Below are 26,528 nucleotides of genomic sequence, written 5' to 3' on the forward strand. Positions count from 1 at the left end.
GTGCTGCTAAAAGCTTCATGTCAAATAATTTGGGTGCTGTATTTTTGCTGAATTACTAAAATCTCAGAACCATTCAGTTAGTAAGAACATTAGGATCGTGAATTATCTGCAGGCTCATCTAGAGCAGTTCTTCCAGAACATGACCAGTTGGGTTTTGAATATGGTCTTTCTTTAAGGGCTATTTCTGTATTATTGGGTAACTAATAAATGCAAAATATGTGGGGAGAACAGCTACTATAGTCCTGACAGTGTTAGCATCAGTCTGTGTGCAAAGCAGATTATCTAAGCTGCAAAGGTTTTGGAAAACATGCTGAAGCTTCTAAACAGTTTCTCATTTTAAAATATTTTTCAGGGGATGAGCTTCCCATAAGTGTTCGAATCTCCCATGATAAACAGGACAAGCTCCATAGCTGCTTGGAGCATCTCTTTGGTCAAGTATGAGATTATTTTTCTTGCCTTTAATATTGATGTCTGTGCTCGAGTTAAAATGTCTTTAGAAAATGCTTCTTCTTTTTAATTTTCCTTCCCACTGTTTACTGAGATGGTATGTATTTACTCATTTTCCCTCAGTTTTCTGTAAATAGTCCAAAACTGCAAATTAAACAGGCCCTTAAATTTAGTCTAGCATTCTCTAGTTTGTTACTTTAACTAGAGCCATTAGGTAAGAAAAAATCCAAAGTTGCTCGCCAGGAGTCCGCATTTCTTACAGGAAGAATTTCTAATTGTTGCTGTAAAAAGCATCTTTCTCACAGAACCTTGATCCCAACAGGTCGATTCAATTGTCAATCTTTTGAAAGGACCAGCTGTGATGAGGGCCTTTGAGCAGACAAAGTACTTCACACCAGGTCGAGGCCTCCAAGGTAACATTTAATTCTAGCTATGAGAATGAAAAGGCAGTTTGAAGGGTCCATGGCAATGGCTGTCTGCTCCTGGAGCTGGTGTTAAAGGACTGATTTTGCTTAATCTTGGTATATTGTGCAATAACTGATTGTTGAAGTTCATTTTAAATAGATATTAATTCTTGGTTGAAAACTGCCTGCTTATATTTTATTGCATAATGTAGGAAAAAATTTCAAGTTCAACTGAATTTTAGACTCTGAATTGTTGTATTGCTGAGGATTTTGAAGCAAGAAGCAGTGTTGTTATATTGCAGGTGTTTTTAATACATTTTTGTTACAACTACTGAAGCCATTCCTGATCTATTTTATTATTAATGCCATATTTTTATTATTTTTGTAGTTATGTTATGTTTGAAGTTGATTTATAAATAGTTTGTGATTTATAGTCACAGCAATATTTATGCCAAATATATACTTGTATAAATATTACTGATTGCTTAAAAAGAAATATCCTGTATGTAAATTCAGGCACTCTACTACCACTTGTATGGTTGCTTAAGTCTAAAGGTATGAATAAGCATCTGGTGGTGGTCATAAGTGATGAAAAAGAGAAAGGACTTCTTTCAGTAGACTGAATTAAAAAAAAAACAAAACAGCAAGTTCAATGGGAACCTGAATGTTTTATTAATGTCAGTAGTAAAGTGTATTGATCCCACACATATCTTTTAGCAAAGAATACTGCTTTTAGGTGGCCAGAGGGTGTTTTTACCCCAGTTGTGAGGTTTTACAAGGCCTGAATTGCTACCTGCTAAATGAATTTGCATGAAAGAGCATATAACTTCCTTTTTTATTTTTTTCTTTCTTTTTTAGGGTGGGTTTTTTGTTGGTTTGTTTGGGTTTTGGGGTTTTTTTTGGTTTTTTTTTTTTAGTAAGTAATTTTGGTTTCAATTTAATTTTCTGATTGAAACAATTTTGCCTCTGAAAGTTCCAGGGTCCCACTTACCATGCACCTTTTGTGTTATGTACCTGCTTCAGAAAGAATCATGTCTGAGGATGCTGCTCACTCTCTCCTTAGACTTGAGCAGGGAGCTCAGATGACTGTTAAATCTGTCACCATAACTTTAGCTAGAGTTAAATAAGTTGCCAACTCCTTGAGCGGTGAAAACATTTAGAAAAACAAAAATGTCTTACTGTAACTTTCTCAGGAGGCTTAAGCAGAAAAATACTATTTTTGTCCTTGCTTAGAGTTTCAGCAAGAAATGGAACCAAAGCTCAGCTGTCCGAAGAGGCTGCGACTCCACATCAAGCAAGACCCTTGGAACCTCCCCAGCAGTGTCCGGGGCCTGGCCCAGAATATCAGAAAATTTGTTGAAGGTTAGTAAGAACAACCTGATCCTAAATAATCACTTCATTTATGATACAGGGGGGAAGGGAAGGGGAGAGGAGAGGTACAACTGCTTCCTGCTGCTTCTAGGCAAGACTTGTGGAACACAGTGTAAGTCTATAGACAGGTTATGCTCTCAATAACAAGGTTAGTGGAGTTTATCTCAGCTGTCTTGTACTTACCCTGTTGGCTTTAGATACTGAAGAGAAAACAGTCTTCTGAAGAGAAAATACTCTTCTGACAAATGAAAACAGAGGAACCATATGTTGGATGTGGTAGGTTTTTCAGTTGCTAGGTTTTCCAGTGTGCTAGGTTTTTCAGTCCAGTGGGCTTGCCTGATTTGTCACAGAACTTCATGGGACTGATACACCAAAATGAGACTTTTGTTGAAAAGAAATTAAACTATTTTTTTCCCCACTGTCTTAACTGGAGAGATAAAATCTCTGCAGCTTTTGTCCCGTACCTTGGTGTTCTCTGTGCTTTTCTGGAGTCATTATCTCTCCTTCTGCTATAAAGCCATGGTTTTCATTCAATTCATCCCAACTGATGGATGGACTCCTCCTCTGCCTCCCTTCCACCACTGTATAGAAGTTAACAAGTACTCTGCTTCTCTTCATTACCAAGTAACAGTGTGAGCTGAGGTTTAGGTTTTCTCTCATGTCTTAATAAGAAAGTAACTGGCCTTTTCCCTCCAGAATCTCTTGCCTTTAATTCCTGCTTTATTTCCTGTGCTGCTTGATAAAGAAACAGAAATAAAGAGTTATAATTATTTTTTATAAAAATGCCTATGATAGGATTCTGTGTGGGAACAAAAACTTAGGACTAGCTTTAAATAATTGTGTGTGATTTTGGCTTCTTCTGTTTGTGTGCTAGTTGCTACAGTGTCCCTTAAAGAAACTGTTAAATATCAGACCAATGGGATAGAACTTTGTGATAAGTTTTATTATTATAAACTTTCAAAAACCAACCAGCCAAACAAAACAAACTCTTCCCTCTCTGACTTGCCATTTCTGATTTGAGATACATCATATTTTCAGACCCTGGGTTAGAAAATTACAACCACATAAATGTCTCCTTTTTGAAGTCAATCACAGTGGGTTGACTCTCCAATACCAGGAATACTCCTTTTAGTTTAATGGTGGCTGTCACTGAGTGAAAAATTAATAAGTAGTTTTGAATCCCTTTTTTTTTTCTACAGGTCCTTCTTCAGCTTAAACCAAAGTATTTTCAAGTATTAATCAGGGTTTCTTTCAAAGTTGAGGAGGAATGGAAATGCGTTGTGAACAATCCTTCCTTGGCCCCTTTCAGAAGCTGAGCTTACCAGATCATCTTCACAGAACTTGTTTGCCCATGAATAGAATTAGTAGACCTAACCCATTTGAGCAGTGGTCATATACCCTCAATACTGAGCTGAGATTATTCAAAATCTTGTGGGAGAGTTCATCAAATCCAAATGATTTACTGCCCCTTTCTACTATAAAAATTATTTTTACTATACTCAGCTCAGTACTGAGAAACAACCAGCAGCTGGATTTAACTGAAATCAGGTGAACAAGAAGCAGGGTTAACAATGTTTTTAACAGCTCCATTTTCCCTTTGTATCTTCATTTCTTGATTTCTTCCTTCCTGTCTTGCCATCATACACTGTGTTCACAGCTGGTCTGGATTCCTAGGAGAGCCACCAGTACTGCCCTGAGCTATTTATGGCTGGAAACCTAAGACATGGCACAGAGTCATCTCCCCATTTCCTCTCTTATTCACTTGATTTAGAAAAAACTCCAAAGGTGCTACCTGATATGATTGTTTAGCTGGTCTTATGAGAATAAGTTGAACAATGTCTTGGGATTTTAGAAGAATCTTCCTGGTTTTTTTTTGAGTAAAATACAATATTTCAGTAGTTGAGGAAAACAGATACATTTTTCTCTAAGAGGAAGTAGTCAAAGGAGACCACAGATACAACTTCACTCACTGTGGGCAAAAAAATGTACTTAAAACTTCCAGTTGTTATAAACATACTTAACCATTACTGCTCAATGCTAAAGTAAGGATGAATACAATAAATTCATCTTCTTATTGAAAACTGACTAATTTTTCTTTTTATAAATGTATCACAGGATATTTTAGTTTTTTTATTCATTGTTATGTTGCATTGCAGAACCTATTAGATTGATTAGTGCATTAAAGCAGGAGACATAGGAGCCTCACAAAGATGAAATGTTTTAAGTCCTGGATACTAACTTCCTTTTATTTACTTTGTTCAATAAATATGATGAAATGGGAAAACTCAGAATGCCTTGAGGATGATTGCTCTGGTCTGTCAGTTTTCTGTTTATTAGTGTTTGAATTCAGAGAACTACTAAAAAAATTCAAGAAGGTTTGCCCAGATTGAAAAAAAAATAAAGAAAACAAAACAGAAAAAAACCAACCAAGCCTTCCTTGACAGTAAAATTAAAATATAGCTGGACCTTGCTTTGTCTCATTTAATTTGCCTTATCATATCATTACAGAGAGAAAAAACTTCAATGGTTACAGTAAAAGTCCAGCCTAGAAAGCTAATTTAGTTGCTAGCATGGAAGAGTCTCTGAAGTAATATGCAGCTTCTAGGAGGATTTATCTGGAGCTAAGTAACTAAAGAAAATAATTAAGTTATTTCTTAGATTGACTGGGCCTAATACATTGTTAAAACAATCAAGCTAAAGATAAGTTGTTGGCACAGGCAGATCTTTGAAGGTGAAGTTCTTGATTTTGGTGGGGAGGGCAGTAGTCAGGGCAGGGATTGGACAGCCACCAAACAGAGGAAGAATAATGTAAGTACTTGATTGTGGATCTGTGTGAGAGGTGTAACACAAGAATCAGAAAGCACAGGAGGAAAAGACTGGAGTAGGAATGAGGAAAATGAACAAGATGGATTGAAAGAAAGGGACTCAACGACAGAAGGGTATAAGCAAAATAAAGAGAAGGAAACATTTCTGTAGTTGTTTTTTCCCGCAGAAAAAATCGGAAAGATTTTTGATCAAAGGAAGAGATGTTTTGGAGCAAGTCAGATTTCTAACCAGCTAGTCATGTAACTACATGAAGAAGTGCAGTTGTTTTTCTAGCACTGTAATTTTAAGTTTAAACAGGAAATATGATGCAATTGAGAAAGTTCTCATCTATTTTAAATTAGGAGTGAGGTATGATGGAGCCTTTCAGTTCTTGAAGGTATAAAAAAATGTATTTCAATTTAAATAATAAACCATGCAGTGCAATATCTATTTTTTAAAATATTTTCAGGTGTGAAAAACAAAATAAAACTAAAATCTAGCCTTTCCTGACAAAGATCAGAATAGCAGAATAACAGGGATTTTTTTTAAATAAAGTACAAAAGAATATTTAAAAATAAAAGAAACTGAAGGCATCTTGCATTACAAATCAGAATCTAAGAGAAACTTCTAGGGAGTTATTCCTTTCCATACACCACGTAGCAAGAAGGAGTGAGAGCTTTCATAGCATTTGGTATTTGTTGAAAAGCAAATGATTGTCATCCAAGATTCACTTTTAACCCCAGGTAAGTAGACAAATCATCTAAAAATACTCTTTTGCCTGTGGGAATATTTTGAAGCACAGAAGACTTATAGCAGTGATAAAAGAGAGTTGCAGCATCCTGTGATTTCCCCATAAGCAGCAAATCATTATTTATAGATACCTCAAATTCTTCTGAATTCAGAGATCCAACAAATCTTGTGTAAAACAAGCTCCAAGTAAAAGCCTGGATGTATCTAAGTTATTCAGATAAAAGCTGTGTTTCCCTACACTCTTTGCAGTTACTAAGTTATGGTCGGACTCCAAGACGCCAGGTTATAAATCTCTGTAAGGGGTTGTGTTTTCTTTTTCAAAAGACATAAGGCTAAGACAATGACCTAGAACCAGGAATTTTCAGGAATAACTAGTAATTTTTAATGTTTGGGTGTTGGTATTTGAGATACCGTGGCAGTAACAGGGTAGGGGGAAATAGATTACCAAATTATATTATTGTTCATATAACCAATTTCAGCCCTGATTGTGCCCTGAGCAGGGCTTTGAATAGGACTGCAGAGAAATTTGGGTGTGGGAAAGAAGGTTTGGAAAGATGTGAAAGCATGTGAAGTAGTGTTGTGTTCCTCCAGGTAGTACCTGTAGGACAACTGATGTGCTGCAAGTTTGGTCTCTAAGGTTATGGCACATTTTAACCTTCCTGTATCTTGCAGTACTGGTTAACATATTTAAATTTGTATTCTGGTACATAAACTGCACTTCCTTCAGCCTGCCTGCAGCCTTTGAAAAGAAGCCTCCTTCAAGGAAAACAAAAAAGGTGGGGAGGAAGTGTAAAGAGAGATAAACACACATTTTTGCCTGTGTATATGAATGGTTTTTTTAATTTGTACTTTTTTACTTCATAGATTGTTAAGTGAAAAGACATTTTTGAAGCAAAATGAAATCCTGAAGGCTGGAAGCAAAGTGGAAATGCTGTTGTATTTTTTCCTAAAGGCTTTGGTTTACATTAAAATAGGGATAATTTGAGATTTTTGGGTATGAACAAAAGAATACAAGAGAAGGAGAAGAAAGAATTAGGATAATGTGAGAATGAGTGAAAACTAGTCTTGTTTTTCAGAGTTTTGGGCCTGCAATTCTTCATGTATGGACTTGGTCTGACCAGCTGCTACACGTGTGCTGTGAGATAGCAGCTGCCTTTTTGTGCATCTTTCTGGTGCTTTTGTGTGATGGTGCTTTTGATTGTTATCAGTTTTTATCAAGTCATATGTACAATTAAGTGAAGTTGAGACTCATTACTGTTTTGTAGGTATGAATCAGCATTGCCTAGAAAGAAGCTGGAGTTTAGCTGGTATGAAATGAGAAACTGTAAATGCAATATTACGTTGATGAAAACACTTTTAACCATTACCTCAAAGTATTTTCTTCTTTTTCTTTAAGAGGTGAAGGCACGAATACTCTTGGCACTTCTAGAATATACAGGTAATTTTGCTTGTTTTGGGAGGGAGGGAAGTGAATGTGGATGGTTTGAGATATTTCTTGCTTTTGAACAGAAATACTGTGTTTACATTAAGAGGGAAAATCTCAGATATGATAAAACCTGATAATCAGCAACTTCATCCCTCTGTTTAGAGTAAGGATTCCTGAAGAATGCAGTTTCAGATATTTTTAACAAGCACTGCACTTTTTTTTTTTTCAATGCAAAATACCTTATCTGGTCATTTACCCTAGATCTTGGCAGATAAAGTAAGTACTAAACACTCAGCTTTAGCACAGTGTCTCAGCTGTCTTTCTTCTTTGGGCGTTTCCTTATTTGCTGTTTTTCTTTTCATTCCCATCTGTTTCCAGATTTATATTGCTATTTTAACCCGTGCCTTTCCTTTTATCTATTTTTAGAGAATATTCAAGTTCCTTCTTTCTGGAAGGACTCTGATTATTCTCTATATTAATTCTACTATCATACCATATAGCATGCAGCTTAAAATACACAAAATAGGGATGTGTGTCTGCAAAATTTGTCACTGAATTGGTATTTAAAAAAATATCTATGGCACAAGTTTCCCTGCAGTTTGTAGGTGCTTAAATGTTCAAGTAGGCAGTCCAATTTAACTGTAAAAGCTCATTATTTTGACCATCTTACAGCACTACATGAATGTGTGATTTAATTATTTTTATGACATACAAAAACAATTTTATAAAGGGGATTATAATCTTTCTTTGTTGTCAGACTTCTTCAAAATATTAGAAAAGTTTTTAGTAATTCCTCCTTTATCCTAAAATAGGAAGTGAGTTGAGAAAATGTCCTAGACTTGATTTTTTAAAAGTAGTTTTCCCTATTTATGTTGTTTTATAACTTGGTAAACTCTCTGGTTTATTTTGTATAAAAATATTTTTGTAAAAGGACCCCAAAGTGCTCTTGTATTCATTATCTGATGTTCAAGTAGTATTAAATGAGATTCAGAAATGTGTTTGAGACACAGGAGGGCTGCTTCAGAAGCAGGAAATAGAGAGGAAGCCAGCTGCTGTTAGAAAGAGAGAGATAAAATTCAGCAAAGTGAGGAAACAATGTGTGTTAGGCTCAAATCCTGAGCACTGTTGGAATATTGGGAAGGTTTTTGACCGTGGAGAAGCCAGTGGGATTTTTGAAGCTGGAGATGTGTGTAGTTTTTAAAGATGAAAATCTCTGTTCTGGATTTGCGCAACTTGAGAGAGACAGAGGTTGATTTGAACAATCAAAACAACAACAACAAAAACAACCCAACAACAACAAAAACCATTGAGTCATAGTGCATAAACAGTAGTGATTTAGCCATTTTTGGAAAATATTTCCAAGGTTCTGAGAAACTGTCAAATAGAATAGAAATGATAGCAAAAGAGTGTTCACTATTATCAATAGCTGAGGAAAAGACTGAAGAGGATCTCAGAGGAAAATAGGCAGAACAAGGTTACTTTGAGAAATATTTGAAGTCCAAAAAGCATATTTTTAAATTTGGTAGTAACTTTGTGACTACCGAATAATTTCTGCTGACTTATCCAGTCATCAGAATTCTTGTCAGCTCCATAGAAAAGTTGGAAAAGGACCTAAGCCTCTTAGAGGCAGAGCAATCTAGTAGCAAAGACAAATATTTTAGGCTTCAGAAAGACCTCTGTATCATCTGATCTGCTTCTCTTGCTCTGAGAAAGATTAAGTCTACCTGTACCATTGTGATTGATGTTTGCCTAACAGCTTATAATGAAAAAATTACTTGAAGACCTTCAGAAAAGAGGACGGGAAAGAAGTGCTGAATATTTATCATCACAGTTTTGTTCTTTATTGGGAATATGTTTCCCTTTCTAATTCTTTTGACCTTTAGCTAATCTAATACCTATGCCCTTCAGAATAAATTGGTGGGTTAGCTATTCCCTAATTTAAATCACCTGCTAATGTTCCATAGCTATCTACCTACAGACCTTTTCTGGACTTTCTTGGCACCATAAATCTCTGTTGTTTCCTGGATATGTGATGCTGCTCTGTACTTATTTTAAAGATTCACATTCATAGAAATTTTATTTGGATAGATTGTGTTCTGGTAACAATGCTGTGCTTTCCAGCAGACAGCCTTCATCTGCCCTCCCCAGCTGGTAGCTGTGGAATAGGCCAGATGATGCAGTCATGTTAAGAGCTTCTGAATGTCGTTGCTTTCTGGTGGAAAGTAAATGTTTGTGGGCCCAGCTTGCTCTCACATTGCAGCAAAGAGATCTGACTTGCCTCCATTGTCCTGTGACATTAATAGTACATAGACTTTATGGCGTGTACATTAAAATCTAGGAGAGAAATGTACATAGTTGATAAAGAAATACTTGAAATTCCAGATTTTAAATACATTCATATGCAATTTTAGAATTAGGACATAATGTTTTCATGAGGAAAATGTCATGGAGTACTATTAACTAGAGATAACATTTGGCTGTAAACTTGTAAATTGCTTGATATAAAAATGATGTGGTTTTAGATAAGGAATTCCAGTCTAGTTTCTATGCTGTTAACTAATCTCTTGTTTAATTTTGCTTTTGGCTTTTACACCTTGCAGATAGCGAGATACAGCTGAGGCGGGACATGGTCTTCTGTCAGAGCCTGGTGGCCACAGTCTGCGCCTTTTCAGAGCAGCTGATGGTGGCCTTAAATCAGATGTTTGACAACAACAAAGAGTATGAAATGGAGACCCTGGAGACCAGCAGAAGGTGGTTGGAACAGATTGCCAGTGCAGGTCTTCTCCTTCATTTCCAGTCCCTGCTCTCTCCAAACCTGGTAAGACTCCTCATGTCTCATGCTTGGTCAGAGCCTCTTTTCGTTCCCTGAACCAGGGACATGGTTAAATAGTCTCAGATATAAATCTGATTTTCTGTGTCCTTTTTGCTAATCTTGGTACTTAGCTGCTATTTGGAAAAGTTACAATTCCGATACTTACAGATTTGGGATCTGATGCAGATAATTACAGCTCGGCTATGATATGGGAAATAAGTTTTCCACATAGACAGTATTCTTTTTGCTTTGAGTTAGCAGATAGTGAGTTTACCCTTGACTCCCCACTGCTGTTGTAGCTGTTCCCTGGGATTGAATGTAGTGTTAAGTGATTAGCAGAACTTCATTTTGCAATTAGCAACAATAGAAGATAAATAAAATACCTGGTTTATGTAATTTTATCACCCTTTTCCCTAAAAAAACTATAGGTGTATAGTAGTTGAAGGAGTCAACATGTGCTGGTCTGTTTTGCTCCTGTCATATGGAAAATCCCTGTAGCCTGTCAGAGTAATTGGAAATCGACTGTTTCTTCACAAGGCTTGGCAAAGAGCCATGGCTTAAGAAACAATTAAAAATGGGACATGGCTTTGTAGTCCCTTAATCCTCACTTATCCAAATTGTTTCTTCAGCTATTTAAGATGCTTCTCACTCTAGACTGGTTCCTGCTAACCAGAGGAACTGTGAAACAGTCTGCATAGCCTTTTCCATGACAGTCTTGTCTACCTCTGGAGTTGCTCCTTAAAAATAAAACTCCGTGTAAATAACAGATGATGTTCTTAGTATCAAACATGTTCTTTCCTCTCCTTGTCTGTCTTGGCACCAAATTGCTGACAAATTGACATAAGGAACCTTAGAAGCAGAAAAAACCAATACAGATAAAGGTATTTCTAAATCACAGTCATAAAGTCTCAGTCTATGCTATTGTTGGAGAGCCAGTGTGACCAACTACCTCACAAGCAGCTGTGGTACGTGGTTTGCATGAGTGTGTGCAGATACAATCAGGGTCTCAGAGAAACAGGGGAACTTTTTATCCACATGAGGAGCATGTGAAGAAGGCACTGTCTGGGAAGCTTGGAGTCATGTCTTGAGTCCTGGATGCTTTTTGACAACGTGTAGTAGCAACAGGTGGTACAATACTTAGAGCTCAAGAGTAAATTCCATTGGTGTCTGTCTAATGTTTTCCTTGTGCTTTGTTGTTATGTTACCACAAAGAAATTGTTGTCTTTACAGCTCTGAATAATGATTTTTTTTTTTCACTGCAGATTGCAGTGATTTCCTTTGTAGTGAAAATGTGTGCTACTCAACTGTTTTCACATAACCAGATATCTGCAATATGCATTGTCCAATTGAAAATAAAGTTCAGTCTTTTCTGCCTAACAGTTCTTAACCAAGGGAACTGTATTTAAAGGCAGTTTTTTCAATACCTTCTCAGCACTGTTTGGCTTACAAATGATCTGTGTTATTTTAAACAAGGGTATTTGAAGGAAATTACACTCATTATGGCCAGAGCTCAGCAAAGAATGAGCGGTTGTGCAAGAGTTTCCCACGCTGCTCTATGGTATTCAGACTATTCTGCTGACAAAATCACTCTGTCCATAGAGTTCATAAATTGAACCAGAAGACAGATATTTCTAGCAGATTTGCTTTTTCATAAGTACAAGGGGGAATGCTATTTCACTATATAGATCAGGGAAAATAATGGTTTTTTTTTCTTCTGTTTTATCATTCTGTAAACTATAATTTATTGTCAATTTATGGACAGCTATTATTCTTTGCCATCCTACTGTTTCTGTTCTTAGAGGGGGAAAAACTCATGATTCTGTTTTTCTTTTGGCTCTTGCTAATCTAAAGAGCCAGGGGAGGGCTGTATAAGGAATAGAATTGCTTTAAGTGATTATTGATTTAAACTATAATTGGTCTGCATAGTTAACTCAAGATAAACATAATTGTAGATTACTATTTTCCTTTTTAAAGGTTCAGTTAAATGTCTTGAGAAATCCTGGATCTCTTTAACTATCTCTTTAGCTCAGGGGTGCACAGAGTGAACTATAAGTGCAAATCAGAATATTGGCACATCTATGTACTTGATTTGTGCTTAGAGTTTTGCAGGTGAAGAGCAAGTCATCCTGAGCTGTAAATTCTCTCAGCTGCTGGTTCAATTATTGGTGCTTAGAGTGGACACAGTAAACTCTTATATGTTGTTCAGGAGTGAAATCCTAAAACTATGGAAATTTTAGAAGAAAATTGCTAAAAACATTAGTTTTCACATTTCCCTTCTATTGTTTTACAAGATAGATGTGGTGGCAAGACAAGGTGCTAAACTCTGGTGTCTTACAGAATAATGACAGAATGACTTGATTAAAAAACATGAGAAATAATGGTAGCTATAAATTACCTATTAATTTATTGTATGGTGTGATAAAATTAATTTTAATAATCCTGAACTAGTAATAAAAGGGAAAATGTCAATAGAAATGAAGAGATTTACCTCATCTAGGAGTTAAATAGGTTATATGCTGCAGCAGTGAATGTTATGCAACACTCTAGTTAATTTTATGTTCTGCTCTCTTATATTATTTCTGGTAGGGAAAACATCTGGCTGAGATGACCTTTCCAATTTTTATTTTGCCTTTTTTAGGCTGATGAACAAGCTATGCTAGAAGATACATTGGTTGCATTGTTTGACTTGGAAAAAGTTACGTTTTACTTCAGACAATCAGAGCCAGAACCACTAGTTGCAAGTGAGTAATTAATATCTGGGTTTTACTGGTTTTGTAACATTTTTTGTTCCTAGAACATCACCTCCCACAGGGAATCTTATACAACTTGGAATTATGGAGAATAAGTATATGTATAGCTCTCCTGATACTCCTAAATGTGCTGAAATACTGCTATCATCGGTGACACTGCAGAATCATTATCTGGCAATGTCAGTAACCCTGGGGGCAAAATTGTTTGCTTAGCTGAATTTTGGGAGTATGAACATTGGGAGTGTGTGACTGCATCAGGAAAGTCCCTGGAAGACCCAGCTGTTGTTGAAGAAGCGTGTAAAAATAGCTTGAAGGTCTTGGTAGGGAAACACAGCTGATATGAGACGAAGGATCATAAACCACATTTCATTTTGTTGTGTGAAAAATAAATGACTCTTTGAAGAGTTCCTTGAGAGGACAGGGCAGGCACTATTAGGATCACTTTAAATTGGGCAAGAAGCTCTCTCTCAGACCTGCTGCTGCAGATGATCAGGGTCCTGAACCCTGCCTCACAAAACTTGCCCAACTCAGCAGGAAAGGACTGTCTTTGCAGTCTGCTGTTCATACACTTTGCTCATTTTCAGCCATTCCTTTATTAATATATGTTCAGCCAGTAGATATTGTCCTGCAGTGAACTTTGTTTAGTGAGCAAAAAGGCCTCATTTTTTCCCTGTCTCATAAGTCCCCTGGGAAGGGAGTAAAGCATGTCTGCTTCACATCAAGCCCTTCTGAAACAATTCCTTTGCTGGATTAAGACCACACTGGAGAGAACTTCTGCAATAACCAAAACCAGAGGACACAAAGCTGCTCCACAAAGCTGCCTCTGCTTGGGAGATTTCAGTAGCTCAGGGCTGATAGTCAGGTAGGATTTAGCCTGTGTAAGACCATAGTTATTTTGGTTTGATTCAAGTATGGCCCCCGCTCAGAGAGTTTTCAAAAGAAGCCCTGCTAAATCCAGTAACAACATGGAAATGCAGTTCCAGGAGGGCCTCCTAATGTGGAGTTAATGCTGTACCTATGTCATGAACTGTTCATATTGCAGGGTCTTTCAACTGAGGTGTCTGTGCTAATAAACAGGAACACCATGTGTTCAAGGATTGTAATGAGTTCTGTATTTTCTTTTGGTTTAAATGCTGCCACCACAGTCACTGTGACTATGTTTACACTAGTCGAGAACTGGCAATTTTTTTTTCAGTCATGATTCTGCATAATCTATAAGAGAAAAGAAATATTTTCTTATTATCATAAATAGTGAAAATGTTCCTTTGTAATCCTTGAAATCTTTACCATTTAGGTACAATGTGATTTATGCTCACAGTAAAAAAATCTATGTAATAATAATATTAATACAAGTCACTGTGTTTGTTGTTACCATTTTCAACTTGGAGACTCATCTGTGGAAACAATGTATAATGAAAAATACTGAATGTTGTGTCTGCTGTGATTTTTTTATCTAACTGCATGAGTTTTGTATGCAGCAGTTTCTGGAAAAGAATGTGTCATTGCTTACAATCGAATTGTAACACTGACTGTATTTTTAGATGTACCAATCACATACCAAGCAGAAGGAAGCCGGCAAACACTGAAGGTTTACTTCTACCTTGATGGTTACCACTTTGAACAGCTTCCACAAAGGCTGAAGAATGGAGGAGGATTTAAAATCCACCCAGTGCTTTTTTCACAAGGTAACTTGAGGTTAAATTCACCCTGCCCTGCTTTTTTCACATAATATCTACCTCTCTTTAAACTCCCACTTATTTACTCTGATTTGAATCCTCTGTAGACATAAGGGTACAATGCTTATATTTAGATGTTGTTTAATGTGGGCATTTTTTGAGGACTTTGAATTAAAATGTAAACTGAAGAAATTCGGATGTCTGTAACAGAAATTTATAACTATGCCTCTATTTTTTAAGTTTATGCCAGTGGCATGATTTCAACCACAAAGAGTGAATCTTCATTTATCAATATTGTTTTGTTCTTTTTAGCCATTAATGGACAATAGTCGGACCATGAAACTTGCCCTTAAAAGTGTTTTGCTTTCAAATGCTATCATAATCTTTTCCCATTACTTCATATTTGAGGACTAACTTGTTATCCCCCTGAGAATTCTGTCTCCTGAAAATGTTGTGAAGAGTTAAATAGCATTTTCAGGCTTGTGTAGTTATTGCTCTGCAAACATTACAAAGTGAGGAATGGTGGTGCTGATGCTCAGGCTGTTCATAAATTGCAGGCAGCCTGCATTAGCTGCAGTGTCATTACAGTCATCAGGAGTGTGAAGTTTGCTCCACTGAAATGGTGAATGCGAGCTGCTGATTGCCCTGAGCCACCTTTGATTTCACAGGGAGCTGAAAATACTCCACACCTTGTGAAAGGCTTCCAGGGTCTCTGTGGAATAGGCAGAAGTCAGGCATACAAATGAAGTTTTAGAGGGGAGCTTGGTCTCTGATAGACAAGGAGGATGTAAAAGAAAATAGTGCACCGAAACATAAATAAATAGATGAACTTACAATAAAGTTCGAACACACAATTTTTAAAAAAATAAGATCTCTGGAGTTAGATTTTTAAACAAACTAATGAAGACTTCAGTGGTTTTCTTTTGAATAGATTGATTTCAGTCATAGGGAGAAATGAGTACACTGAGCAGGAGGCAAGTTTCAGCAGAGCAGACAAAAAAGCACTTGAGAGAGAACAGAAAATACCTTGGTTCAGCTGAATTCCTGGAAATGCTGGGTTTTTTTAGATTGGGGACGGGATTTGGTGTGCTATGGGATTTATTAAGCAAAATTTTTTCCACTTCTGTTTCCAATAGCCAAAAAAAATTTGATTCTTAGGATAAGCATATCTGTAGTCAGATAAAGGATAAGGATCCATTCAAGTGTTTACAACTGCTTAATATTTTTCAGTAGAATGGAAAGTTTCTTCTTTCTTTGTCATATTAAATGTCTTTAATTTTCAATGTGCATCCTCTAAAATAGTCCAACAGACCAAGAATAAGAAGTCCTGGATAAGTCTTTAAATCCTAGTGTAAAAATCATTATTTTGCAGGTTTTTTAATCTCATTAATGAGCAGATTGGGATTCTACTTTTCACTTTTTTCCTATGAGGTTTGGCTGACCTGCCATCAAACTAACTCAGTAGATTCCCATCTGTAACTGAAATTTATTAGCTACTAATGTAGAAATCTTATTTAAGTTTCTTTGTGAAGTGAATTTTTGCTCCTCCAAGCTAAACATAGGTAAGTTATTTCCTGCCTAAAATACAATGGTTGATGTTATTTTCAAATGGAACATTTAGAAAATCATGATTTTGGGATACTTTGTCAAAGGCACATCAGACTGTTTATCTCTGTGTTTCTCTATTCGGAGTGCCATAACTCCATGCCTAAAACATTTAACATGATTTGCAGTATACTATTTTTGTTGTTTACCCAGGCTGTGTTATCTATCTCTCCATTTGTAAAAAGTTTTGTTCAACCGTATACCCAAATGTGTACACATTCAAAAGGATCCTGGCTTGCAGGACTGGGGCTGTTGAGATACTGCTATTGGCATTTAGATTTCTCTATTTCCTTCATTAGACTTAAGATCCTGACAATAAATTTAAAGACACTATTTAAAATGAAAATTCTGTTTATTTAAAATTGTTACATAGTGTCTTAAGTATATATAGCTTTAAAATTTTTTTTAGCTCTTCATAGAGTGTTAGAATAATTCAGATGAGGAGGGACCTCAGGAGACCTCTGTTCCAACCTCCCACTCGTAAGAGCAACAGCTGCAGCATGAAACCAGGTGGCTTGGGTGTCTAACAAGTAGGATCTTGCAAGCACTCAGGGACAGAAACTGTAAAACTTCTTGGGCAGCCTGTTACTCTACTTGACTGCCCTAGTGGTGAAAAAGTTTTTTCTTTCTATTGAGTTGAAATGTCTCTTGTTTCAATTTGTGTGGATTGTTGGCTTGTACCATTGTGAAGAGCCTGGCTCTTTGTGTGGCCCTGCACTTGGTGCAATCCACTGCTTGTCCAGGTTTGGCATCAGCTGCAAACTTGTCTTACCTCTTCCATGTCGGTGATAAAGACACTGAACAACAGAGATGCCTGTGATGCCCTGCTCAGGCTGCACAGTAGTGGGCCCCTGGGCAGACCAGGTCCCATTAACCACTGATTCCACCTGTTCTTCCTGGTTGCTTTCCCAATTCTCTGCCTTCACACCATAATATCCTATCCTGGATTGAAGACTGCCATAGAAAACGTTTTTGTAAGGAAAGCTTCCTTACAAAAGAACTTTCTAATGTACTGGGTAAAAAAACTGTTGAATCCTCCAGAGAGGGCAGGGACAAAGCAGACAGCATGGGAGTCCCTGCTGCACCTGTGAGCATGGCCCCACAGAGGCAGAACTCTGAGAGCTCTGCGCTCCTGCCAGTCCTCACAGATGACTGAGTTTCCCGGTTGGATAATCTAATTGAATAAAACCAACTTCATGCCAGTAAAATAAGCAGTAGGGATTATCAATTCTGTTTGTGTTAACATGCTGTTATAAATTGAGTTCAGTGGATATTTTTGTTTGAGCTTTCTGGTGTGACTTAGAACCAAAGAAGATTCAAGTCTGACTGTTGAAACAATATTTTTTGCACAGAAGGAGAATTACAAACTGTGAAAGCACAGAAGGGGAGTGCAATTTGCATGTTCTTTCACAATGAATGAATTATTTATTAACTGGTCATATTAAGCAATACAAGCAGAATTAATATTCTGTGTGCGGCTGAAGCTGTAAGGCAGCAGCATGTTTCCATGAAAACTCTGCTTATGGCTTGCATTTTCTGATGGGGTGATGAGTTCTTAGAATGTGTTTGGATTTCTAAAGTGGCAGTGTTTCTAATTGTGAAGCCTTTAACGCTTCTCCACAAAAAAAAATCATATTTCACCAAGATTTGAGGTCTATGTTTTAATGTGGTTGACCTCTTAATATGAAGATCTTAATATTTTCAGTCCTATTTTTCATGAGAATCCTCTCATTGAAGTTTCTGTATAGTTCCTGAGTTCTTGTAGCAGTATTCATCCTTGGTTTGGTGGACACAGACAAGTATTTGACTTCACCTACCTTGAAAAGGAACATCTAGGTAATTTTCAGAGATCCAGCAAAATTTGCTTTACTTGATCTAGAAGAAATTTTTCACATTATCAGTGACTATGACTGGAGGAACCTCTAGGTAATGAGTCCCACATCTCTGAGGTGCTCTACATCTCCCAAAATCAGGCTTCATGAGAAGTTATTAGGTCTCTCTGTGAAAGTTACATTGATCCTTCATTTCCATTACCCCAGCTCATTCTACTGTTTTCTTCCAGGATGTATCAGAATTAAACCTCACATTTGCATTCAAAAGGCAGGAGTACTTTAATTAGAGCAAAGGAACTCAAATTAGTGCTCTCTCTTCTATTTTCCACAGGGCAAGAAATATAATTTTTCTTGTAAATGAAATTTTTAAGAGAGATCTGTATGAATTTGATGACATATGGAAACAGCTCAGTGATTCACAGTAGGGTCACAGCCTCAGGGTTAAAAAGTAATTCACTTGTGTGTGAACAAAACTACAAAGAAGGCAATTATTAAATATTTAATACTGATCTCTCTCTTTTCCACTCTCTCTTTTCACAGCATTGGAGAGCATGGAAGGATACTATTACAGGGACAGTGTCTCAGTGGAAGAATTTCAAGCTCAGATTAATGCTGCCTCACTAGAAAAAGTCAAGCAGTATAACCAGAAGCTACGGTGGGTAACAAACCAGCATTCCTGCAATTAGCTTACAGAGTTCTGTTTTTCAACTCAGTTTCTGTGACACAGCTTTAAACTGAAATCTGTTGTATGGTGATTGGCTTTGGGTTCATGATTGAGTAAGATCCAAGATTCATGATTCTGACTTTTTTGATTTCTGCACTGTTCAGTTACTTTTACAATTTTTTTATCCTGAAAGTTTTAGCTGTAATTGCCTCCAGGTTGTTGTAATAATGCATATAGAAAAGGAAAGGTCTACTTGATCACAAGTGGAATATCAGAATTGCTATAGATTATGATCTGATTTTATGGGCTGTATTTACCTAATTTCTACAGAAGAGGACTTGAAAAATAATATTCTTTTCCTGGTCTTTCTCCCCCCACCCCACCATACTAATGGGAATACAGACCTATTTGGATACCTGCATCAGCAATGGCTATGGATTACAGAGTGCATACTTGCCAGTGTTTGTAGAAATTATGCAGCTTTTGTATTTTGGTACATATTTCATTAAGGAGTTTCATTAAGACAGAATTTCTATTACACAAAATAATCTGTTACTTATAAAGTAAAGTAAGGAAAATGGCTATATAGAGGACTCTTGTGTCTCACTGTGTCTGTGCAAAACACCTGTTGGAGTATTCTTACTTGCCACATGAGTTGAAGAGTGCCAAGGACTGTGGTAAAACCACATCTATTCCCTTCTAAAATTCTTGAATTGGATGGAAATGTCATTTCACTGGGACGATTAGGCAGTTTATAAAGGCAGCAGAGAACAGGAGTTAAAAAAAGCTCAAGGACAATGGAGAAGGGTGAAGAAGATAAATGAGGATCTCTTTGCAATTCCTTTACCTGTTGGTTCTCTCTGGAAGGTTTTCTTCATGGATCTTGCTAAATCATTTATCTTATTTGTTATTAAAGCAGTGGGATTTCTAGATTCTGTTTTAAACTAAGTACTGCTATAGCAAAAGTGATTTTAAAGCCAATTACATTCAGTAAGTATGGGATATTTCATTTTTCTGTGTGACATCTCTGTCTGCATTTGTATGTCAATGATAAATGTATTCCTTTCGTCTGTTTTCCATCTTCTTTTATTCACACTTCCTATTTGGGAAAAAAGTGCCTCCTGAATGTTTATGTGACAAGGTTTATGTTATAAATCAGTTTTCAGAGAACTTTGGTCATGCCAGTATTTGGCCTAGATGAAATCATCTAGTTTTGGAAAGAGAGTCTATCAGTTAGACAAGGCAAGACGTTTTGTGTTGGGTTTTTTTTCTATGAATAGGACCAATTTAACCTCCCATGAAAATCCTTAAAATAAATTCTTCCTGACTCTATGCCCTAATGTTCCTTGACCTTGCTTACCTCATGAGTTAGGTCCTCCATTCATGCTGTGGCTATAATGAGGTACATTCCTCTTTACAGTGTTGTGATTCACAGCTCTGAGTTGCTAAGCTTCAAGACCTAGTTTTATAAGAAGTTACCATGAAAAACTTATTAACAAAAATTACCATGGGTATCTCTGCCCAGGCAGAAGAACAGGAAAAGAATTTTTGTTTTTTTCAGTTCTCTAATGTCTGACTAGAACATTCAGTAATTGATTTGTTTGCTTTCTGGTGAACTCTGCCCATTTCTTAAGTGCAGCACAAACAGCTTCAGGAAATAACTGACAAAATGTGAAGAGGAAAAACAGAAAAGCAGATGCTTCATTCTTGTTCTGCTATTTGCTAGCCTGTGTAGGTGTTTGGCCAGGAGAATCTAATGAAGTAACTACAGCAGCAAAAGATATTAACATTTGGGTAATTGCTCTAAAGAAAAAATAAAAAAAGGAAATTAAATATTCCCTGGAAACATACTCAAGTGCAATAATACTTCACGTGGAAGAAATCCTCCATGCAGCACCTCTTAATCAATAGTAAATTAAGGCATCTAAGATAGAACCCATAAGCTGTTCTTTCTCCCTAGAAAAGGAATGTGCTGCTTGCTTGTTTGATGACCATCTGATGACCATTTTATAATCTCTCCATCACTACAGCAGCCAAAAACAAGTGGGAGCAATGGCAGTGGAAAAAGTGTGGGAGAAGAAAAAGTGTGGGACTAGTGGGAAAGAAAGCAATGTTTGGCAGTGACACTGCAGCCCAGGCATCCATTGATGAGAACTCAGGAAACAATTTCAGTTTCTCTTATTCCTGAGTTAATAATGCTCCAATAATATTGTGAAATAAAAGAGACCCCTTGGTTGTGTGTGGTCCCAGCTACAAACAGAGATGGTGGCCTAGCTTGGTACCCAAGCAGGAGATTAAATTAAAAATGAGTAGTGTCTTTGCTCAGCTACTTCTTAATTTCTTGCAGTAAAGTCTTGTTAAAGTTTCAGTACGTAAAATATTTTTGGGTGATGGATCTCATACAGATATGTGCTTCAAAAGGATTAATATACAGATTATTTATTTGAATGAATGAAAAGATGTATTAGGGAATTTTTAGTGGATTTCGGGAAGGATAGCCATTAAGTCAAGAAGCTGAACCTTTGCTTTTATTGCAGAGGTCATTCATAACTCTGGAACTCTGACCAGCTTTTCTACAATATCAGAACTGATGCAATAAATCCAGGTGCAAACTTGTCCTCCTTGACACTGATTTGAGCATCATTAAAAAAGCTTCTGTCTTTCATGGTTCTTGCTTTGGGGCTTTTTCAAATACTACCTCAGCTATGAAATAGTCATTGATAAGATCATCATTTTTATGAGAATACATGAAAGACAGTTGAAAATTGGTTATAGAATTTCATGCTTATGTGGAATGGAGGAAATGTTTCTCCATCTTCTGGAATGGAATTAACCCTAGCTATTTGAATCTTATTAGTAAAATAAGGGAACTTTTGTTCTAAGACGAGCTCAAGTTGAGTTCTCCTGCAATTCCTGAGGCAACATCCTCTATGCCAGCGGTATGTGGGAAGTGCTTTATTGAAATAAAAATGTTATTTAAAGAAAATCAACAAAACAACCAATACCTAGTTTATGAGATTTCAATCTGCTGAGAAATTTTCAGCATCTAACCCACAATTATTCTTAATCATGCTGGATTTTTTTTTCAAATTGCACTTATATTTATACTTCACCAATTCTGTTTCTGTGACACTGGTAAGGAAAATAAAGATATGTTCAAATTCTGTTTGAGAACTGAGCTGGTGCTAGTAGTTGCCAGCAATGTAACTTGAACCTGATCAAATTGTTTGCTAATCAGGAACATTCAGTACATCCAAGTGCAAGTAATTAGGTCAGCAGAGATTTTTCAAGATCTTTATTACTATATGTTTGATAGCTCAGCAGTTGTCTTCTAATTTAGCAGCAGACTAAAAAGAACCTGTGTGTCTGACCACTATGGAGGTCAGTGTTAAGTGAGATCTTTCTGTATTCTCCTTCCTCCTTCCACTAGTCCCCATCTTCCTCCTTTGGGACTGCTTGACTTTCAACAGGCTTTTTTCATCCTGAATCAGTCCTTTTGCTGTTACAGATACCAGACATTATTTTGCTTCAACAGTGCAGGACACAATGGTGTTCAAATCCTTAACTACTACAAATGCTGGTAGGATTAACAAAATCTCATAAATGCACTATATTTACTCAGACTGCTTAGTTGATTTAAATATTGTCTTGCAAGTCTTGAGCCATGTAATTGTAAAAGCATGAGGGTAAACTTGAAGCAGTAATGCTTCAAAATTACAATTCAAGCATTATTTGTTTAAAATACATTCTGTCCTTTGAATATGGTCTTCATAACTGATAGAGATCTGTTTCCTGCAGCAGGGTTCAGTATGCTAGCTCTTACTGCATTGAATAGAAATAAATCTTATGGTCTGTGCTGTGATGGTCAGATTGGTGGTGATGCAAGCCTGTTGGAAGCTGGAGCAGACCATGACAGGTTAGCTGCATGGCCATAGCTCAGACAGTCTTTGGACTGAACAGTGACTTCCAAGTAAAACACTTAGTTGGATATGAGAACAGTTTTTATCCTTAGAGAAATAGGGTTTGGGGTTAGCTTCCTGCAAAAAGTAAGCCATTTTTGAAAATGGACTTTCAGTGTCAGAATGAAAACTTCTGTAATGTTTGTCCAAGTTATCATAGGTTTGGACTTGTTGGCCCAGGATGAGAATTTGAGTGTGCAATAGGAAAAAAAAACAACTTGCTTTTTCAGTCTTCCTATCTCTGTATTTGACATTTTATCAGATTAATCTTTTTTTTTTCTTGCTGCTGGTGATGGTTTTTTTTAGGTTTTTTGTAGTGTGACTTCTCATTCTGGGTAAAAGGTGTCCCTCCTATGACATTCTATTAAAATGCAGTTTTCTACAGGTGCTTCTGGTTAGCTGCTTAATCAGAAAAGTTCAAGCACATCTATGCCATAGGAGGTTTTTTCCTGGATACGTCTGTGCACGTAGGGGATGTATCACAAAGGCAGAGAGGATGTTCAGGGCACAGGGCATTCAGCAGGGTGCAGGGCTGTGGCTGTACCAAGCCTACTTCCAGCTTCTGTGTCTCTGCAGTGTGCTTCGCTTTCATTGCTGACCGCAAGGGCAAACTGTGGTGGTCTATAGGTGCTGAAAACTGCACATCAATAGACGTGCTTGGATTCCAAAACTGTTTGTGCATATCGTCTTTAGCTAATAAGAAATTAGAGAAATTAATGGTTTTTAGATAGATGAACAATTTTAATGCTTCTTCAGAAATGTATGCTCACATTTAGATATCTAAACCCCTTCAAAATTTGTTTTGTCATGTTATGGTGCAAGACTGGGAATGTACAGAGGAAATGAGAAAAATAATAGATGAAGGTGAGGTCAGGAGAGTTCTGCTTTTCCATTAATTTTCTCTTATCCTCAGCATGGCACTTTCTTGTGACACCCCTGATTATATGATGACCCAGTTCTTTACTCCAAAGATAGGATCATGCTGTGGGAAAGACAGCTGAGGGCTGCTGCACATCCCCACGACTGGTGTGGGTGTTAATTACCACTGGATAGTAATTAACTCGCCTGTGCATCAATAGAGAAAGAAAGTCTGGAAAAAAATGTTCCTTCCTTCCTGCCTACCATTCTGTGTGATTTGGAACTATTCTTTGAAGTCAGCTGTGTCCAAGCTTATTGGCAGCTACTTCTGTACTCTGTTGTACAGCCGTAATAGAAGAAAAATTAAAGCAAGCAGTAAAGGGGGGGAAAAAAGTGGATTTTGTTTGAGTTTTCTTGGGTTTTTGTTAGGTTTTTCTCCCTGTGTTGCTGCTTTCTTGGATATCATTTTGGGAGGTAAATGCAAGTCTGTTATGCTAAGGAAGCAATTATAATCAGTGAATCTAACGACAAATGATTTAGCTAACTACCCTCATTACATTGAACATCTGATTACACTGAATGTAATATTTGTCATTTTAAAGAGTTTCGTTTACAATGTAACTTCAAACAATTTTTCTGTCTGAAGCCTCCTGTATTTATTTTATGTCATAAGTAATCCTCCACAGAGCAGTGGCAAATTTAATTGAATTCTTTATTCAGGAATGTTACAATTCAGAAGGTTTTCATGTTGTTGGGGTTTCTTGTTTCTTTTGATTTTCAGAAAGATAAGAAAAGGAAACCATTTCTGCCTCTAGAATATGGAACAAACATGGAACAAAATCTCAGGAATGTAACATCTTTTTTATTTATACATGCATGTATAAATGCACAACAGCCTCTCAAGCTGCAGGCTTCTTGGCAGGATGATGCTTTCTGTATCCTGTATAATTTAGTCAAGGCAGAAAATAGATGTGATGGCACTCATGGCTTCAGGCTGAACTAAAATTCTCTAATAGTTGCTTTGCTGTAAATGAGTTACAATGACATAAAGGATGAATCCACTTAAAGGTAGTTAATTACTGTGAAAGAAAGAACTTGTTTGTCTCTGAAACAAAATGATGAGGCCTCTAGGCAATACCTGCATTATCAAAAAGGCTAGATCATGTATCAATTCCTGTAGTAAATACATTGAAATCCACCTTAAGGCTGACAGACTCCTTGCCCTACTGTTTCCAGCGCAAAGCTTTTCCAAAGCAAATGCTCAAGTGGTCAAGAAGCTTATTTTGCTTGTCCTTGTGCTACTCTTGTCCTGTGCTGGGTCCTTCCTTCATGTCTGTTCAGCTCAGTGAGTGACATGTTAATGAGCAACTAACAGTTTCTGTCATTGCCATCAAGTTCAGAAGAGTGATGTGAGTAGACTTATGGGTGTCAGAGAGTGATTCTGTGATAACATTTTCTTTTTGTTACAGTGAAATATTTCTAAATGACATAGAAAAACTGCTTCCTGGTATTCAATACTACCTATTTGATACACAGCTTTGTGCTCAAAACAGCAGCAGTAAAGAAGGACTGCAATACTGCAAAGTTATTGAGTATTTCCTATGACTATAAATATTGGAAATCTAATGGCTCTTAGATTTTTAAGATGTGATTCCAAATGTCTAGAAATTTGTGACATAACTCCCTCTAAATGCAGAGTCTTTAATTGAAAATTAAGTATTCACTCTGAAGGATATAACAAAGAAATAATAGCTAAGTTTGTCTCCTGATGAACTTAGTAAGAAGTACTTCAGATAGAACAGAAATTAAGATTCATTGCATGTAAGTGAAGCAAGACCAGAGAGAATAGAGAGATCCTGGGAAAAGTAAATGAAATTTGTCTAGCTGATCTAAAAGATATTGCCAGATGGCTTGAATTTAGCTTTGGGATTTTTTTTTTCCTTTTTCCATGCTGTGCTCATTCTGTGAATGTAAATTAATTGTTTCTTTAGACTTTGGACAGAATAGGATCAGTATTTATTATCAATAGTGTTCTGTAATTGATAGTGATGAGTCTTGGTAGATTATATGTACTGACTCTTTACTCACTGAGGTGACATCAGGTTCGTCCTGCTTTCCTTAAGTGCTGCAAGCACAGAGAATGTGGATCTGCAGTGATCAGGAGCCTTTTCTTTCACTCCTGGTCACTGATAGGAATCCAAGCCTGCAGTAGTCGAAACCCCTGCCACATGATGAATATTTGGCATGTCGTCTCTTTAAACAGTTTATTCCATGTCTAGAATATCCAGAGCTAAAAAGGAAACATCCATTGTCTGAAAGAGAAATGTGGAAGCTCTTAGCATTATTTGGTTCAGTTTGGATTTGGCTGTTTTGACAGTGATGGGAGAAGCAGGAGGGCACCTATTACTGGTCTGTGGTCAAAGAACTTCCCTTTCACATCACAAATAGGATGGTTTCAAGTGCCCTTGGATGTAGGTAGAGATGCTGGAGACTAAATTCTGGAAAACAGGTGAAAAGTGGGCAGTATTACATTGAGTAAACTGGAGCTTTTTTCCCAGTTTTTGGTCATCCATGATTTTCTGTCTTGACATTTCTATGCTTACATTTATGTAATGCCCTGCTCTTGTGTTTACAAAGGTTTAAGAGTAGGGCTGTGAAAGGCCTGCTTGGATAGCAGGACTGTTGCTTTGTAAGCATCCTCCTCTGTTTCTACTTCAAATACTTGTGCTCATTCTAGTGTCAGTTGCTCATCATACCTTACTCATAGGCTGAAGATAGTTTAAATTGCTGGGAGACCAGTAGTTTAGCCAGATGCTGCAGTCTTGCAAGAAAATGAGGAGCATTATAAAGATTCCTCCCCTTAGTTTAAGAGCCTAGTTTCTTGGGAATTTGGTTTTCAAGAGCTGAGTTTGTGTCCCTGCTGTACTCCCAGTCTAGTCCACTAAAACTGATGTTTGCCAAGGAAGTCCTTAAGTGTCATTTCTTGAAATCTTCTTAATACCCTCCCCACTCGTAAGTATTTAAATGCATTATTAAACCTGATTAATTTTTCTCTTCTCTATGTATTTTTCTTGCCTCACCATACAGTAGCATCCCCTTCACCAAAGCCTGCACTATTTCCCACAGTAGAGGGAAAAAAAAATAATAATTGTCCTGTTCCCAGCCAGGA

The 26,528-nt window shown here is 36.9% G+C and overlaps 1 protein-coding gene across 3 annotated transcripts in view; it reads left to right on the top strand.

The window, feature by feature from the left end:
- Positions 1–26,528, top strand: part of PREX2 (phosphatidylinositol-3,4,5-trisphosphate dependent Rac exchange factor 2) — a 171,691-nt gene that overhangs the window by 108,393 nt on the left and 36,770 nt on the right. For all 3 annotated transcript variants that reach the window (XM_036400614.2, XM_054514457.1, XM_036400606.2), the window contains 8 exons: positions 353–435; positions 770–860; positions 2,085–2,213; positions 7,174–7,215; positions 9,804–10,021; positions 12,654–12,756; positions 14,307–14,450; positions 18,419–18,533. In XM_036400614.2, the coding sequence (XP_036256507.1) occupies positions 353–435; positions 770–860; positions 2,085–2,213; positions 7,174–7,215; positions 9,804–10,021; positions 12,654–12,756; positions 14,307–14,450; positions 18,419–18,533 (925 nt within the window). The remainder of the gene's footprint in view (positions 1–352; positions 436–769; positions 861–2,084; positions 2,214–7,173; positions 7,216–9,803; positions 10,022–12,653; positions 12,757–14,306; positions 14,451–18,418; positions 18,534–26,528) is intronic.

Source organism: Molothrus ater, chromosome 1 (genome assembly GCF_012460135.2).
Source record: "Molothrus ater isolate BHLD 08-10-18 breed brown headed cowbird chromosome 1, BPBGC_Mater_1.1, whole genome shotgun sequence".
NCBI lineage: Eukaryota > Metazoa > Chordata > Aves > Passeriformes > Icteridae > Molothrus > Molothrus ater.